This window comes from Struthio camelus, chromosome 4 (assembly GCF_040807025.1).
Source record: "Struthio camelus isolate bStrCam1 chromosome 4, bStrCam1.hap1, whole genome shotgun sequence".
Lineage (NCBI taxonomy): Eukaryota > Metazoa > Chordata > Aves > Struthioniformes > Struthionidae > Struthio > Struthio camelus.
In genome coordinates, this window is record NC_090945.1 from 74,850,233 (window position 1) to 74,869,784 (window position 19,552).

Sequence of the window (19,552 nt, forward strand, 5' to 3'; positions counted from 1 at the left end):
GGAGTACTGTGCCCAGTGCTGGGCCACCCAATACAAGAGAGACATGGCACTCCTGGAGAGAGTCCAGCGGAGGGCTACAAAGATGATGAGGGGACTGGAGCATCTCTCCTGTGAGGAAAGGCTGAGCGAGCTGGGTCTGTTCAGCCTGGAGAAGAGAAGACTGAGAGGGGATCTCATCAACATGTGCAAGTATCTGAAGGGGGAGTGTCAAGAGGATGAGGCCAGACTCTTCTCCGTGGTGCCCAGCAACAGGACAAGAGGCGACGGGCAGAAACTGAACCACAGGCAGGTCCACCTGAATCTGAGGAAAAACTTCTTGACTGTGAGGGTGACAGAGCACTGGAACAGGTTGCCCGGAGAGGTAGTGGAGTCTCCTTCGCTGGAGATATTCCAAACCCTTCTGGATGTGATCCTGGGCAATATGCTCTAGAGGAGCCTGCTTGAGCAGGGAGGTTGGACTAGATGATCTCCAGAGGTCCCTTCCAACCTAAACCATTCTGTGATCATCAAAGAAATATAGCTCACCAATACCTTTTCTGTTTCCATCTTTCATGTTTTTGTTTATCTTAAACCTAGATAATCCTGTTAAAGGGAATTCTTGACAGTTGCTTGGGAATAAACACCACATGGTTAATTCCGTCAAAAAGTCCACTGTTTTTGTGAGATGATGTTATTTCAGTTTGTTTATATGTCCCAGCTACACATAGTATTTTCTTATTTGTCAGGCTGTACTAAAAAGCCTTGTATTTTTCTCACTGGCTCTCTGCTCCTGTGGACTCTGAGCTCTGCATTGCTGCACAAAGTAAATCCTTCAGTCCTGTCACTGCCAGAGATTTTCTCTCTCTCCACATAGCAAAAATGGAAGGCGAGGTGCTGCTGGCTCCCTTTTGAAGAGTTCAGGACTGCAGTACATGGTTCAGGCCTGCAGTGCCTGATCCAGAGCTCCCTGAATTAGTGGAAGGTCTTAGGCTAACTGCAGTGGAACCAGCTCCCAGTCATTCCTGACAGCCTGCTTCTGGTGAAGTTAACAACCAGATTGCTGTAAATTTCAGTCGGAGCAATAATGACTTTCAGGTCACTTAGAAAGAGTATGTGCAAACAGAAAGCTGATTAGCATGAAGAGATGATCAAATGCATCCAGAAGTTTTTTTAATCTTTGTTTTAGCTAATGAGTTGGGACGAAGTAACAAGCAGTACTTGTTGCTGTTACTCAGGGTTTCTAAGCACTTATACTGCCACAAGAACTCTTTATACTGTAATTTCATGCTAACTTCTTTGAGTTTGCAGACCTTTTTGCTGAAACCATGGCAAGACTATGCAGACAGTACCAGTGATTCTTGTTAGCTCACTTAGGTTAATATTTCAATCTGGACTTTTGCTGCATGGGAAGATGCCATTCTATTTCTCTAAAAAGGCCTGCATCACTGAAGCTACTCTCTGATTGTGCTTTCATTATCATAAAAGCATAATTTTTATCATTTTTTTTTAAACTGTCTTCTTCTTACCCTACAAGCCTGATTGCTACCTTCACCTCCATCTCCGCTGGGCAGACAATCCATATGTGTCAGGAACAGTCCATACAAAGGATACTGCACCGGGGCTCATAATGGGGGCAGGTAAATGCATGATAGTATTTTTTAAGACCTGAAATGTGGATGATGTTCTTTGCAGAATTAGTCTTTGGAACAATAACATTAACCATGCTATAAGCATTGCCAAAATATGGCTTTTCCCTACATAATATTTCTTTGGGGGATCACTTGATCAAATGATTGGACTAAAGTCGGAGATTACTTCTGCCAAGACAAATCTGTTACAGTCGCCTGGATACATTGTGCTTCGCTGTTGCATGTATATGTCCTTTCTCCCTTAGGGTGGTATGAAGGAGTGACAGTGGCTGAATGACTTGTCCTACATTCTTTTTTTTGAAAGTGGAGTGGAGGGCCTTACCATCTCCTCCCACATCATGAATAGCCCAGCAAATCCATCAAAAATAATGGAATAAATAATCAGAAAATAATTTGATCTGAGCAATAGCATAGCCTTTGGTCTTTAAGCATAGATACAGATAATTGTCTTAGAATATTTATTAATTCCTTTCTGCCTAAAGAGAGATGAAATAAAGGAGGCAAATATACCTGTGTGTTGGGAACAATGCCAGTTGTGGGTTCTGCATTATAATGTATATATGGAGCCATACTACTCTTAAGTGAAATTTAATGAAGAAATTCTATTACAATATTGACCACTCATTATGAAAAATATTGACGCAAGTCTGTTTTACTTTGCATACTAGTAATTCATCCGTTCATTTCTTTAATTTTGTGTTTCTTCTTTTCAAAATTATTGAGATATCATATCTTAACTACTCTAAGAGCTTTTTCAGTGTATTTAAATTGCATCATTTTATTCTGATATTGTAGGTGATGTTTTGGTGAAATATAAACATGCACTGCTTGTCTTTTCCTGAATATGTGTTTATTTTTATTTTTAATCATTAATGTATTCTTCCTTCTCTTACACTAGTGTCTTATAAAAGGCTTTCTCAGTTGAAAATTTACTGAGAAAATCAAGGCAAGCATATCTGATGTTGAAAGAGAATGACATCTGCCATTATTTGCCATATGATTGAATTTGAAGTCTTCCTCTAGTGTGAATGGAGTTGAAAGTACTTTACTGCAGGGAGGCCTAGCTGGTGAAACACTGCTATATTTTTGTTGACAAGAATATGTCTAAGAATTTATACAGTACCTTTGTCAAGACATTTCTATGAAGTATCTAAGTAGGTGCTTAATTCACATTTTAGGTATTCCAATGCCTCAGAAAATAGCGTCCATTGCAAAGGATGTTCTTATTCCGCAAAGGTACTCCAAAGCTATGCTATTCTAATGTAGGTTCTTGTTTTTCCCTCATATGATATTTGAATGCCTCTTAGTAGCAGAATGTGGTTTAGTTAATGAATCTGTTACTTCTGTTTCATTTTTGTCTATCCTTGCGCTATACTATTCCGATGTGGTAAATTGTTTTTTTTTAAGATTTGTTTGTTTTCATTTCATTGGGGTTTTTTTTGTGAATATGCTGTCCTCCGAGATGATATTAGGGATGGCAGGTTGTGGAAGAGTATCTTGCACTTTGGTCCTTCCTACAGTGAAGAGAACTTTTATCATTGTGACATTATCTCATCATGCCTGGTAGGTAAACTTGTCAACAGCTTTCCTCAACGTGAACATTAGGCAGCCTTTTTGATGATAAGAGCTGGACTGATACGTTGAGTTTGACTTGATTGTGGGTCAACCAATAATGGAATTGAAATGATAGAGAGGCAAAATCATTCATATCCAGCTGGGCTAAAAAGGCCAAGAATGGTGCAGTACGTTCTTTCTCTGGTAGAAGGTCATATATATGCAACTAGAGCAGAGGGTCTTTGGAGTCTTCCTGAAAATTTTAAAGCACAACTGTATGCCCCTTGCAAATAGAAGAATTGAATCAACTTGGATTTTGACTTGGATTTATATTATTTGGATGCTCAGGTCATCTAGATTAAGTGCACGTATTCAGTCTTATCTGACAAAATTCATATCCTTATGAACTTACACTTTTTATCAGAAATACTTTACACACAAGAAGCTTGAATTTCTTTTGGCCCGATCCTCAAAACTGATGATCGTATGCCAATCAACAGAAGTGCTGGTTTCTTAACACATGCAGAAATCAGATCGATTGGGCCACATAACACACTACCCTAATTTTACTGTTATGATTTAGTAGGAGCATATCTTCTGGAATGATAGAACATGGTAAAAATCTCTATGTGTCCGTTGATCACAGTGTGACTATGAACCATCAGTGCGTCGTGCTATGAAAAAGGGAAATGTAATCTGAGGGCGAGGTAGGTAAATGATTACCAGCACAGAGAGCAAAATATTAATGCTCTAACAAAAGGTTATAGAGAAACCTTATCAGTAACAATTTGTACAATTCCAGTCATCAGTTTTCAAGGACAAGAAGCAGGTAGGTGCTAAGAAGGTCTACTTGGAAGTGGATGGAAATAGAGATTCTATTTACAATAGGAACCTTGTGAGCTGAGAAGAACAAAGGCCAATAAAAAATACCATTTTTTCCTGAAAGTACAACCATGAGGTAGAAACAAATGGTAATAAAAAGATGTTTAACTAAGGTATGGTGTAAACAAGTGGAGAAGAACTGGAAACTGGAGAACCATTTCTAACCGTAAGAGCAGTGAAGTCCATCTTCTTACTGAGAGTAGTGTGGTTATTAATCAAACAAACAAATAAAAAAAAATCTCTTTAACATGGAGTTTAGTCACTTTATAAGGAGATTGTATAACACAATTGTTTGTGATATTAGAGAACTTAACCTGTGACTTATAGATACTTTTGGTAATATGCTCACAAATCAGAGCACTGAGATTATTGAATATTGCTTTAATTTAAAAAATTAAATTTAAAAATTTAAAAGAACAATTACATGGAGAATAGCGTTAATGCCTAGAGCATTTGGAAGGATGCAATAATAGTATTTTAAAATTCCATCTTTTGAAACTCACATTTAGGAATGAAAATTCTACTCTATTAAAGTTGCATAAATTGTTCTGAAAAATGCATGTTTTTAGCTTATAAATATATATAAATTGTGCAGACAGAATATTACAGTTTATAGCTGCACATTAAAGTGTTCTTTGAAATAACTAGTTTGCTCCCTTTAAGGAACGTTTTAGTATTTTGCATTTACATTTCATTTTAATCTTGGCCACAGCTTCTTTTTTTCACAGCATAAGCTATGAAATGTATGTCAATTGATGTGGAAATTTTTACTATAAACTTGTGAAGGACTTCTCTCTGAGAAATGTTAGAAGTGTAGATTTTTCAGATGTTAGTTTACTGTAATTCTCTGCTTAGCCTCCAGTTCAGATGGCAAATCAAGTAAGCAGTGAGTTTTGCACACCAGCGTGAATTGAGGAAGGAGTTCAGTTTACTGTTTGTTGTAGCTGGCCCAAATATGCTGTATACGTTGTGATGAATTTATGTCTCCTTTCACAAAAGTAGCATGCCATGATGCCGCTACAAGAAAGGATGAAGGAACAGGGATGTGATAGAACATTTCCCAGTGAGCTTTGGAGTGAAGATGCTACCATTCTCTAAGATTTTTCTCATGTCAGCATGTTCCCAGATTCTGATAGTGTGAGTCGCTCCCTCAGTCCACAGCTAAACACATGTTCAGTCTGCTGAGCAGACGTTGTCTGTCTGGGACATTTAAACACAAATTCTGTGTATGCTTGTTCTACACTGTGACTTTTAGTTTATGAACCACAAGTTTTTAGCTTATTATTCATTGACTGGAAAGATGGTATAACTGTGTTAATTAAACAGTGATCTAGGCAAGTTATATATCTCTTTTTGGAGTTAATAACGCCTGTGTGCTAAATTTAAGTGGCCAGAAAAGACTCCGTATTTGAAGGGTTATCAAAATTTTACAAATGGGAAGTATTTCCTCTCACAGTAAATATGTCAAAAATCACACATAAAAATATTAGAAAATGCAGTGAGCAAGTAGCAGTTAAAAATATGTAAATGAGTAATAAATTGTAAGTGGAAGTAGTCTGTCATGTTTGTGTCACACAGTAGGAAGCTACCACAGTACTTGAACAAGGACAAAGTTCAAATTAGCTAAGATGTCCCATCCTCTTTTGAGATCTAGGGGATCTTTAGGTGTTTTATGCAGCCCTACCACTCTTCCAGAGAGCTTAGCTGGCCATTAATCATCATTAAGATGCATCACTTTCTTTTAGATCCCTGTGTCACCAACTTCTAAACTGGTACATGCAAACTTGGGAGTAGCCTGGAGAAGTATGTTGAAGAACAGTTGTTATTCCTGTATTCTAGCCTTCATGAGAACTCGCCACCACTACTACCATGAATGGAACATCATGATTTTACCCAGTTACCTTAAAATTAGCCTTAACTCAAGACAGGTAAAGTGGCAGCAAAAGAGAGAGTGTCGCCATATCCCAAAGCACAGTTCAAAAAGATTTGTAAGAACTCAAGTAACAGAGAAGAAAGAAAACCGTGCCTAATCCCCTGTGTGAAATTATATCTAAAATGTTTCCTTTTATTTCCTGAATTTAACTCACAAGTTGTCAGAAAGCTCCCATAAGCATATAACAACATAACAAGGGCTCTTGCTGGCTCAGATCAGAAGTCCATCTAGTGCAGTATCCTGGTTCTGATGACGGTCAAAATTTTTTGGAGAAACATTTAAGAACAGTGCAAGTGTGTATTATATCCTTGATCATGGTTTAGGGGAGAGCACACTCATAGGACTGTTTCTAATAAATAGTATGGACAAGACCGCATCAGATTTAGCTCTCTCAACCTACACAGTCCAATGAAGCAGACTTTGTATCCTCAGACACATCCGTTATGACTTGGGGCATGCGGCGCACGTCCTCAGTTTCATGCTATGGAAACACCATGTTTATAGCCTACAACATAACCTTCGTAATATTTTAGGTAATTTAAACTGAAAAAAAAAACCCTCACAAAAATACAGCTCATGGCGATGGCAGCACTGCTTGGGGGCCTTAGGAGACCCAGGGCTATGTGTTATGTAGTAAAAGGTAAAAAGAGGTGGAATAGTAGACATTTATCCGAGAGCAAAGCTAACAATGTGTTCATTAAAAGTATCTGTACAAAGAAACACGTAGACCAGCAAAAATAATTTATATGCTATCAAGAAAATAGGTTTTATCATCTCCAGCTATCCCAAAGAAAAGGTAATTCCAGAAGCATGAGAACATATTCATTCAGAGAAACACATAGCAATGAAAACTGTGCAAATATCAAGGAAAGTAAGAATACAAGAGAAGCCAAGAAACGTGTTTTGTATAGACAACAAAACACTTGCTAAAGAGAACTATGGATCTCTGTAACAAAACTGTAAAGGAAAGAATGTGTCTGTGAGAGTGATTAGGATAGTGTAAAGGAGAAGCTGCAATTTATATGAGCGTGACTCTAACTCTGGAAAAACATGCAAGAAAAGACAAGAAAATCTTCTAAATCAGGTGCCCAAATGTGTTCTTATCTGACTAAACTGCACTTGAAATAATTGTGTTTGTAACTGATTTTATGCATCTCCTGCCGATTGTGTTTCTTTTCACATTGTACATGTATGTTTTGACTCTGATGTTACACTTTTTTTTCCTGTATTGTACTGAGTAAGTTTGTATGTAGAAGTTAACCAAAAGAGAGAGAAATGCCTGTGCTTTAATTTTCTAACAAGAGTCGTGTGGAGATTGTAACTCCTTTCTTTAGGAGATACAAAAATAGAACTCCTATTTCTTTAAATTTATGATAGTCTATTTTTTTAATTTTTTACTCTAATTTCTGGTAAGAATTTTTTGAAAATTTCCAAATGAATGACTTTTCATGGAAAATTCTGCTTTTCTAAAGCAATATGCTTCAGGAGACTATACCAGGAAAGTATCCTTCTTTGGGATAGAGAATCCGATCAACATTAAAGGGGTTTCCAATACATATACCTGCTTCAGATTCAGGAGCTTGTCAAATTGAAGATTTGAACTTCAAATTTTTGAACCAGTTCCGTGCATCTCAAGAGATGCCTTTACTGGTTAGGGCAGTGACTATCTGGGATGTGGATCTTTATTCATTTTCAATGAAACACAAGAGAAAATTTATGCTCCTCATCATTCATCATGCCAGTTTGGTTCTTACCAACCTCCTATTCCTTTCCACCTGGCAAATCCTGAGAAGGTGATTTCTTATCCACGCCTCCTTCCAGTGACCAGATTGATCTTTACAGGTGGGGAACCCTCCTACACAAAGCTGAATGTCCCACTCCCTGATGAGACTTGTGAGACTCAGGAAAGTCAGATCATGTTTCCTGACCTCTGCTCACATGTTTTTTTAGGATTCAAAGTGTTAATGCATTAAAAATGTCCATGAACCTAGCTAGATCTAAATAACCTTCAGTTTGAGAAGAAAATACAATTGAGCTCAGGTGTGAAGCTTTCATTTTTGACCTGTCTCTTTAAATAATATTCAGGTTCAAATTATATTTAATTATTTTTTTTCTCTGATACCAGAAGCTCTGCCTAAAGGATTGCAACGTGACTGTAACCGAAAGACATAATTTTCCAAGGAATACAGGACAGAATAAACCCAAAAGCTGAATCTTTTTTAAAAAAAATGTGAACCCCTGGTGGTCATTTCTGCATAATACAGATGATGTGGTTGTAGCTTTTGGTTGCTTCTGGCACTGAAGCTTCATTGTGATTGCTGGTATCACTACAGCCTTTCTCAAAACTAGACAGTCTTATGCAAAAACAATAACCTTTTTGTGAAGCTGTGTAATTGCCCTCTCTAGCCCAGCTGCATTGATCACATCAGCAGGCAGAATAATGGGAAGCTGATGAGATAACATGCCTCCCTGGGTAAGCACCGAACAGTCCCGGTGCTGAGCTAGCTAGCCTATTTTGAAGATGGTGATGTTTGCAGGGAAAGGAGGACTTCACAATTGCGTGTTTCTCTTGCCTTCCTATTTTGCAGAACTGGTGTCCCATCCAATATTAATGAGAGTTATCCCTGCACTTTGAGTCTAGGCTGGTGCTGGCACATTTCTTATTACAGGTTTTACGTATACTTCATCCGTATAAGCCTGAGTCTTAGGTATGTGTTCAGTGGGTATCAGATTACTTCATTCATAATGTATCGGCTTATCAAATCTCATCATTGCCTACAGGATCATGGGCTCATTTTCAAAATGACACAGCCAATTAAATCTGTGCTGAATTACTTGATAAATGATAGAGCATGGAGAGGGTTGGAACGATAGAAAATGAAGAGATAGTGGCATCCTCTGAAATTTTACATGCAATTGAAGGAAAAGAACTAATTCCTATAAATTCTGTGATCCAGCAAAAAGAATCTTGTAACCCTATCTAGCCTCTAGCCTGTGTTTAGAGTTAAATAATTTCAAGTTAAACCACTAAGCAGTGAAGCACACACAATCTTGATGGTCCAAATAGAGCATGTATTTTGGGCAGTGCACGCAATCGATCCTCTCAAGAACCTTTCAGCACTAATGAGCGCACTCCATCAGCATGAACAGATTTGTTTTAGTGGTAAAAACAGCTGTTTATATAACACACAAGTGAAATTTCATACCACTATCCTAATCTCAAGTGTTTTCTTTCCTCAAGTCTACTCTGCTTAAGAAGATCTGATAACTTTTATCTTCTTTTTACTCTAAAAACATGTAAACAACATATTTAAGGCAAAATTCCCTGAAGGATATAATTTAGAACGAAGAGTGTGCTACGATTGCTTCTTCACAAAAACAGTCCGAACTTGCTGGCGATTTAATGGTTTGCTACTTGAAATACAGCTTGTTCAGAGATAGAGATCTCGAGATTTGGAATTGCATCTGCTAAGATCTGGTTCCACAAGTTTGTCCCAAAACTTTCGTTTGCTTTGGAGCAATCTGAACGCTCTTCAGCTACTGCTCTTCAGTGCTTCTGGTCAAAATATTCAGTAGCTTCCTGGTCAATCTTTAAGTAAATCAGGCAATTCTACTTTGGACTCTTTTGTATTTACAGATCTTTTCAAACCCCTAGCCACAATTTTTCAATGTTATATATTTCTTTGGATTCCAAATTTTTCTACTACTTCATCAGATCTTGCAGATAAAACATATTTTATATTAACAACTCATCTTCTATATTAACAATTAAAATTCAAGATGAATAACAATAAGGTTTACATCTTAAATGAATACTCTTTCACCATTTGTTATATAGAGGAACATAACTAAAATATTCTTTAATGCTTGTGGATAGTTTTGAATAGAGCCATAAGTTTTTAGGCCAAGAAACAATGGACATACAGAAAAACAATGATTCCACCCTTTGCTTCAAAACAGAATCAGTTGTATTTCTTGTTCTTAGATGTCCCTTTAAGCTGTTCTCAAAGGCTTGCAGTCACAGCAAACTATTCCAGGGCATTACTTACATTGCCATTAGAAAGTGAAGTGAGTTTTGGGCTTATTGTACAGATCATAGTGATGTCAATGATATTTAATATTCCCTGGTTTGTTTGAGGGTACCTTTAGTCTTTTGTGTGATATTATGTGATATTTTATACCTTCTTTCTGTTACATGTTTTTACAGTGCCTGATAAAATTGGGTCCTGATTGCTGATTAAGGTCTGTGGAACTGTGGCACACATTTTAATAATAATTTGTGGGTTATTAAATCCTCAGTATGTAGTAGTCCTGTAATACTACACAAGAACTAGACAAGTTAAAGAAATTACCTTCTATGTGTAAAAGCAAAGGAGGTTCATGGGCAGAGAGAGGGGACTGGGATTTACTGTTTGAATCTGCCTTGGTCTGCTTTGGCAAGCTCAGTTCTTTTATGTTTTTTGATCTATGAGTTTAATGTTCTTCACTCCCCTTCCTCCACAGTCATTCCCTCCTATATATTAGGAAGCAACCAGGAGCATATGTAAGCAAGGAAATCTGTGACTGATTGATAGTTAGGTAAATTGTCAAGGATCCTGGAGTAACCTTTATCTTGATAGACTGACCATCTTGTCAGGTGATTTGTCATTATTGCAAAAGTAGTTTCATGCATTATTTTCTGGGCAGAAGAGGTAGGGTTAAGGATGGACTGACTGTAAAGTAAAGGTTCAAGATGGAGGGCACAAAATGTTGTGGCGGTAGCAGGAGCAAGGGAAATAGACCTTACTACTGTGTCTTTGGCAAAATCTTTGAAATCTTTATGAAGAGCAGTGAGTGTTCTGGACTTTTTACAAGCCATTCTATTTCTTCTTTAGGGTGTGGTTAGGCCTCTGCATTTTAGTGTTCGAGTTAAGCCTCCTTGCTCCCACCCTTTAGACAACTATGTAAATGTAAAAAAAACAAGCAACCAACCAAAAAAAAAAAAGGTTACATAATATGTTTTTAAGAAGATATAGCTGGTGCTACCAGAAATGCCTGGTGATCATTCAAATTTAGTTCTTGCTCTGGCCTGAAAGCTTCTCGCTCTGACTGTTATCACTACTAGATCCAATCTGTTTTGGCCTGACAGTCATTTTTTCTTGCACTTTTGGACGGGGGAGAGGATGACTCCACTGTCTAAATGCAATCTTTGTATCCTTCTGTTTTGTGATAGGTAACCTGGGGTCTCAGCTGGTTGAATATAAAGAAGAGATGTACATAACATCCGACTGTGGGAACACGTGGCGTCAGGTAGGAAGCAGAAGTAACCAAAGACATCTGGAAATAATTTTAATGTACCTAATGTGATGAATATTACAATGCTTATCTAATCTAACTAATCTTTAGTTAGAGGCAGGTAGCTATTATTATCCTTATTTTGCTTGGAAGCTGCAAGAGATTAAGGAGGAGATTTGCAAAGACTGAAATGGGCTGTTCTATCAGGTTCCACTGCTACTCAAAAACAATAGTCTTTAAAGTTCTTCTCATAAATATCTTGCATAAGAAGCATGCAATTCTCTAAGGTTTAAATAGCTTAAATGATCATCTTATGATAACAATGAAGTGGACATGGGCTAGTTCTTACAGCACTGATACTCCAACCTGAAAGACATGGTTTAGGTAAAAAGGAAGAAACTCTTCTGCTTCTTAATCTGAAAACTTATATTTAAGCTTAAACTCAACTCTGTTCTACTCTGAAACTGAGAAAACAAGAAGAGATGGAAAAAAACCCACAAACCTTTGGGGTTTTTTTGTATGATTTAATTCATTCTGAGACTACAGATATCAAAGTGTTTAAAACACAATCTTGCAGTAATTGTAATGTCATTTGAACTTGGAACCTCTTTTGCTCACAGTGCTTGATGTTGGTTTAAGTTCTGCATCTTTATTATATATTTTATCCTAAATTACTCTGTCCAAGCTATGTTAAATCATAGGGATATTTTCTTCTTGACTGTTAAATAACTGCTTCAATAATGATCATAAAATATAAGTTCTGGAACCTACTTATAATGTTTATCCAGGAAGAAAAAAAACCTCAAAGCACAGAAATGTGTCATAAAGTCATTTAATTTCAGTTAAAATAGTGTTTTAATGTTTAGGTGAAATAAAATTCAGTTGTGTTACTATTTGAGAATAAGGAAGTGTGAGTATGCTCTCACTAGTGTTACTGAGCCCAGAGAGAGTGTGAAAAGAAAAGAGAATAATAGGGATGTTTTCTTATATTGCTGTTGTAGGGTACGGGTACCATTTATACTCCACAGAAAGTCTTTTTAAAAGTAGTACATTGTTTTTGTCATGATAATGTCCTTTGAGTTTTAAAAGATAAGTTTTTATGCCAATTTTTTTCTCACGTTCTAGCGGATGATAAATAGATGTTTAAATGCAAAAGCCTTAAAGGATTTGCAATGTGTACTGTGTTACATAATACTTAATAAAGACTTATCTAATGATTTATTGTCACCATTTACCAAAGTTCTATATTTTACCTGGGGTGAAAAGTAAGAAGGAAAGAGTGAAAGGGGATCAAATTCGTATTCTCACTGCTTTTGTTTGTGAGACACTCAGGCAAATGAGATGTGATGAAATTTGACCTTAAGATGACTATTCAGGCTGTAAAATCAGTCAGAAACTGATCCTCATTATGACAGCCAAAATGAAAAACACTGTTGCTTTCTTTATTTCAATTAAAACTGCTATGAAGCCTTTGAAAGCACTTACTCAATCTTAATATTTGTGATCAGAATGAAAAATTAGATTATTTTATCTGATTTATGACCTCACTATTCATGATCAAACAGTTCCTCCTGAGGACGGCTGTACATTTCCTTTCTCTGTTGAATTTCGTGAAACAAAAGATGACTTCAGTGAGATAATATAGGAATTACTTAGATAGTAAATTACCACTCCTCTGAGCAGGCAAAAAAAGAGCAAAGCTCAAGTTTTGTCACAATTCTTAGGATGTGTTTATGTCACTGACTTGGAAACTGCAGTTGAGATAACTAAGTACCTGTTATCTCTCTCACATCCCATACATGTTGCTGTGGCGCTGTCTACAAGCTCTGCTAGAGGAAAAGCAGACTGTGCTTGTGTAGAGAGACAGAGCAATATAGAAAAGTAAATAAAAAGGATTTAGGGAGGAAAGCCAGTTCAAGGAATTAAAGGGTAATGAGGGTGATAAATAAAAGCTATCCTGAAATAACAGCAATATTGACACTAAAATTAATAGGAATATAGGACTGGAAGGAAGATCAAAGTTCATATAGTCCAACCATCTGTTCAGAGGCAGCATCAATATACCTACAGCATCTCTGATGGAGGTTTGCCTGACCTGTTTATTAATCCTTCACTGAAGGAGATGTTCTAGGCTTCCTGTGTACTGCTTCCCCATTCTTCATAGATTTTTCTGAAAATTTAACATAAGCTGTCCTTACTTTTTGCTTTGTTGTTGCAGTTTCACAAATTTTGCCTGTTAAGCTGATTTAGTCTGGTCTTTGGAGAGCAATGATTTCCTGTCACCTTGGAATAAACTTTTAGATATTCAGAGGTGATTATCGTGTCTACCCATAGTTAGAAAAAAGCAAACTCAAAACCAGCTTTTCCTGTTGGGTCAACTTTCTAAACTACTTCTCCCTCTTTCTGCTCATCTTTTGGACTCCGTAATATGTCTTCCCTCTCCTGGAGCATGATAAAATTGAATGCAATATTACAAATGTTATCAGTACTAAATAGAATGAGATGATTGCCCCTGATGTCTTGATGTTACTGGCAACTTAATTCAGAAGATTTCTGTCTTATGCAGTAGCATCACATTGTTGACTGAGATTCAGTTTGTGAACCATGATTGTGACTAGTCCCTGGATCACAGAATTTGTAATAAGTTCACAACTTAGCAACAGTCCATTGCTCAATTTCCTTCAATAATTTCTATACTTCTTAGAATAACTCCAACTAAACCCATATTTACATAATTTGCATATGGTAATGTCACACGAGAGGGTTCGTGAAGACTTACGGTGGTAGGATATACAGCTAGTGTTGATAAGCAGAAATAAAAACGCCCAAACAAGAAACCACTGTGAAATTAAATAAATCCCGCTGATAAATGGAAAAGTAAAACAAGGCTTCTGATTAGAAGTAGCCACAATACAACTTGGGCTGGCTTTGGTTTTTCCCCTTCCTCTCTGCTACATGTTGCTTCTTGGTGTCTCTTGAAAATATTATTTTACATTGCTTTTAACATTTTCAGACAAACTGAAATTTGTGACTTTGCACTGTACAACATTGCACTGTAAATAGCAGTAGTTTAGGAGCTGATTGACAAGCAGCTTAAATGTCTATGCAGCAACAGTGATTTGGACTTCATGCAGGAGAGGGAAATCTAATCTTGATATTATCATAAACTATGCGGGCTTAGATCATCTTAAATGAACTGTGAAGATACAGCCTAAGGTGAACATGTGGGACAGATATGTCTATTTGAAAGACTTCTTTGTTTCTTATACCAAGAAAACAATATCATGAAATGTGTTAATGAACATGATGTTGAATCAAACAGATAAATAAATACTGCATCCTCGGAGAAATGACCTATCTTTGAACACAATTTCGGACTATCCAGGTTTTACACACTTTTTTCTCTGTCGGGGCCTGTTTTTCCAGTCTTGATTTTTAAGATGTTAGAATAAAATGCTGAGGACAACCCTATGTATACATCTGAGTGTATAGGGCTTTTTTTTAAGAACTGATTTCTGTTCACATTTATTATTGCCATTGCTATTTCGACATAGCATCTGTTACAACGTTGTGTTTCAAGCAGAGCAAACAGAATAAGACAAAGGTCTGGCTTTCAAAAGAAATGACTTAAATAAAAGCAAAACACAGTAACAAAACTTTCTTATTTGATCTGTTAGAAAAGTAGCCAGTCCAGATACAAAAAGGTCAATTAATCTACCAAGGTTATACAGAAAAGTGTGTTGTATGTCTAGGAACTGAATCGAGATCTCTGGAGTTCAGGCCAGTGCTTTGTTTGTAGGAATATTCTTTCTCTATGTCAAGTCCTTTTGTATGAAAACAATTTGAAAAATCTCTTTGAAGCAGACTACTTATTTTCTGCAGAAGCCAAAGAGATGGATGGTAACACTTTTAAACACAACAGTAAAGGCTGGAATTCCAGCCTCTCACCAACTGGGAAGGTACAACTGGCTAGTTCTACCATAGGAAAAGTTCTGTTTCCAGATTTGAATTCGGAAATGGGTGTCACTTTGTGAGAGAAGCATGTGACTTTGAGTATATTTGTTTATTTTTGAAATTTACACATCTGAGAGTTAAGCTGCATGGAATACATTTGTCTGGGACTATTTGAACACGGTTTCAGTGACTTAATGGAATTCAGATGATCTGGCCCGAAGTATCTACTGAAGTTGTCACAATAGACGCAGGAACAAACAGGGAGAGGAATGAGAGAGGGGGGGAAAAAGTTGACGTTATGATTATAAAGTACATAACATTCTCAAAGAAGTAAAAGAACATAGAAATATGTTATAATAAATTAGTGTCATAGTGGCTAACTACTAGTAGGGATCATAATAAATTTCTTAAATTACTTTAGTTAGTGGAAAGATTAAAATTTATATGTTGGAATTGATGACTGACTGTAAACATACGTGTTGTTTCTGGGTTCTAATTTAAGCTCTGACACCAGGACCGCCTTTGCATAGATTTCTTAAAAACTGTGTGTGTCTTGGTTTTGTTTCCAGAAAGTAAAGACAAATACTTATTTTTGCACTCAACTTCATAGGGATGAATTCATTAATTCTTTACAACATACTGAAGATGAAAATTTGCTTTCTTAAGGAACTTGATATATTTTGGATACGAAATGTTTGAAATGTGTGCAAGAAGAGGATGACAGAAAGGTCGCATTAGTATGCCTAGGACATGTCCAGCATGCCTTATAGCGTGCCACAGTTCAAGTGGAAGTAGGGTAAAGCTGAGGTACTGAAATGATGCACTAGTAAGTGCCCTGGTAATTTTCTAAGAGTAAGAGGGATAAACCTAATTTGGATGAAATGATACAGATGCTGAGTTCTGTTATCATCAGTATGAGGGTGAAGCTTTCAGAAACTGTATCCCAGCGTATATTGTTTCATTTTGATTTGAGCAGAAGTTCAGAGTTTGGAGAAAGATCAAAACTTTGCTTGCTTATCTGACTCCCACTGATCTCATCCTTTTGAAGTGCATCTAAAATTAATGACTGTCCTTTACTAAGTTCCCTTCTAAAATACGCAGCTCTGTGGAACAAGTCGATAGGAATGTAAAAAGCCTCATATCAGGGTTTTGCCTGTAAATTGGCAACATTGAAAAGCTGATCAGACACTTGAAGCTCTAGGATTCCCACAAAATATACTCTTATTAGATGAGAGAAAGACTGAATTTTGAACCCTAATGAAATGCTTACTATTTTTGAAGTAATTGTGAATGAAGATAAAGACTTTTTCCCCCTCCAGTTCAACCTACTGACAAATCCTCTAAATGTATGAGGAGAAGTGTTTAGTATCATCAGTGTTTTCTCATTCATGAGGCAAAGTAAAGCTAACGCTTACGTTTTCCACCTTTGCTTTGTCAAAGCGTGTGGGAGGCTGTATGTTCTTGTATTAATTGCTAAGTATGTGTAATAACTCTCACTTTGTCACGTGCTCTTACAGTCAATGAACTTTCACAGACCAATAGCATGAGCAAACTCTGTCTTACAACAGATTTCAGATGTAAAAGAGGAAATGCGTTTATCTGTTCATTTATTTTAGTACTGCTGATGACCTCCAGAAAATGAATAATTTAGAACATTTTGAATCCTTTGTATCCTTGAATCACTGTTGTATGTATTTTGATTCCAAACTCAGAATGACCTCATTGTAAGAGCACATGAAGTTTCAGTTTAAATAAGTCATTAATACTGGAAATGCAGAAAATATGCTTGCCCAATTATTTAAAGTTTTATAGAGTCTGGAGAACATGTGAGAGAGTCACAGGCAGCAATAGCTGTCCTGTTTTTTTTAGAATTAGACTACAAAGTATTTCATTTTGCAAGATACATAAAATATGGCAAATACCAAAATAAGATGACATACAGCAGGTGAAATATAGCAGGAAAGAATGCAGAATGCATACTGTGAAAAATATAAGCTTGGGCTGAGATCACTGTAGACAGTTAAATCTGACTGTGAATTGAATTTGAAAGTTTTGTGATTCACCGGCTTAACTTCCTTTTCTTTTACAACTTGGATAAATTTAAGAATTAAACTGACTTTTTTGTCCTTTTTAATTTAAAATGCAGACATTGTAAAAGTCTTTTAGCCGTGGTTTGCTCATACACTTTATTTCTGCTGTTTGGTGTATTTGCTTAGCTGACCTTTTCTGTCTGGCTTTTAGGTCTTTGAAGAAGAACATCACATCTTGTACCTGGACCATGGTGGAGTTATTGTGGCCATCAAAGACACCTCGATCCCTCTGAAAATACTCAAGTAATGTTACAGTCAATGCTACAGTTAGAGCAGAGCTATTGTGTATTCAAGATAAAGTGCGAAGTTTAAGATGAGCATTTCAGTGTAATCATATTGGAAATTCAGGTGGAGTCAGCTTGGTTCAACATTCATTAAGTCAACAAAATGCAGGTTGATGTTTTCTTAAAGTTTATTTAATGATATTTTTGGTACCATGGCGTGCTGCGTTATCCGTAATAAATTGTTCTAGCATCAGTGTAAATAGTTTTGCATAAAGGACTTCTGTAGTACTCTATGGTACAAACTACATTCAGCGTGATTGTTATCTGCCACAGGTTTGCAGCAGCAGTATATGGCAATGGTGCTCAACTTATGCTGCATAGATGCCAAAGGTGTCCTGTCAGAATAATTAATAATGTAATCAAGTTCTGTCCCCTTTAAGGGCCACAGCAAAGGAAGGTGTTGGAGAGTGGCTCTGGCAAGAGCAATATAATATAGGCTTCCGGAGCCAGGGAGAAAAGGACTGGTATGTCCTAAAATGCTGTGTAACAGTTATGCAAGAAGCCTAGTGCTTCTGAGAAATGCATGCACAAATTAACTGTACTGTGCATTAAGTGCAGATCCTGTCACATAGTGGGAATGCAGCATTTGAGTTTGTCAGGTTGTTTGGCAGGAAGAGTTTGGTGCTGCAAAGCGTTTTATTATAAAATAACAAGTTCCAAACTGCAGGATAATTTGAAAAATGCAGTATCCTTATACAATGGCATACAAAGTTATCATCTTTAGCATTATGAAAAGAGTAAGGGATCTTTATCACTCGTAACTAGCCCGATTTGCGTATATACTCTTTTCACTAATAGGAACTTGGTTAGCTAGAATAAAAGTTATCATTAACCTAAGTACCCAGAAGATTTGGAGGAAAAATATACAAGAAAACAGACTTTTGAGTCAAAATGTTTGGCTATAGTGGAGTTGCACAGAGTACTTGAAACACGTTTTGCTGATTCTTTTTGAAAGTGAAAGCATCTTTTGAAAATGTTTGAGTGGATGGTAACAGCTGTGAAGGGCCATCCTCTTGGTGCCTGCAGTGATCACACCTCCCACATGTTCTGGCAATTGAGATGTTTTGCCTACCCATGTTTCACTGACCTTTGCTTAACAGGTCTCTAGCTCAGAGACTGCTAGAGAGAATGAAGTGTAAATTAACTGGCTCTTGAACCCACAAGGTAGCAGAATGGTTTATTCACAGTCCTCAGTGTTTATTTGCTTGAGAATACCCATTGTTGTTGCAAGTTTAATATACATCTTCTAATAAAGATATGAGCCCCTGGATTTGTTACTGAGAAAAAGATCACATTAATGAAATATACTGACTAGGCAAACTGTGTTTTGGTCATCATAAATCCTGGGATTTAATAACCATGGATATTTTTTGAACTGAATTCTGATTTATGTAAGACTTGCTGTAAGTGAAAACCATGTCTACTTTTTCACAGGTTCAGCATAGATGAAGGCCAGACCTGGAGTACACATAATTTTACCAGCACTTCAGTCTTTGTGGACGGACTACTTAGTGAACCTGGAGATGAAACTCTAGTCATGACGTAAGTTTTTGTTTTCTTCTATTTCTTTAGGGCTCTCTCTGCTAATGCACTTAAGTATATTTTTAATTGTGCATGTTTGAGATAGTCCTTGAGTTAGTGGCTTTTGTTCCTTGTGGTCACACAGGCTTTTATACTGATCATGTCTAAACAGCACTAGTGTGTAGCCTGCCTTTGAAATTATCTGAGTGCAATATTTCAAATTGTAAAGATGAAATGTTATGCATATGCAACCTCTCGTAGGCATGACTAGAGAGAATGGAATAATAAGACTGCAAATACAAACTTGAGAAATATAGGTAAAAATAACCAACTTCGTGCAATTTTTCAGTTTTCTGTACATTCTTAGGCAGAGTTCATAAAATGTTAAATACCTATCCTTTCTTCTTGTGAAAATTGTCTTTACAGTGTAAA

General features: G+C 36.7%; 1 protein-coding gene across 2 annotated transcripts in view; it reads left to right on the forward strand.

Moving 5' to 3' along the window:
• Positions 1-19,552, forward strand: part of SORCS2 (sortilin related VPS10 domain containing receptor 2) — a 552,296-nt gene that overhangs the window by 475,009 nt on the left and 57,735 nt on the right. For both annotated transcript variants that reach the window (XM_068943433.1, XM_068943434.1), the window contains exons 11-14: positions 1,514-1,616; positions 11,210-11,286; positions 17,467-17,558; positions 19,034-19,141. In XM_068943433.1, the coding sequence (XP_068799534.1) occupies positions 1,514-1,616; positions 11,210-11,286; positions 17,467-17,558; positions 19,034-19,141 (380 nt within the window). The remainder of the gene's footprint in view (positions 1-1,513; positions 1,617-11,209; positions 11,287-17,466; positions 17,559-19,033; positions 19,142-19,552) is intronic.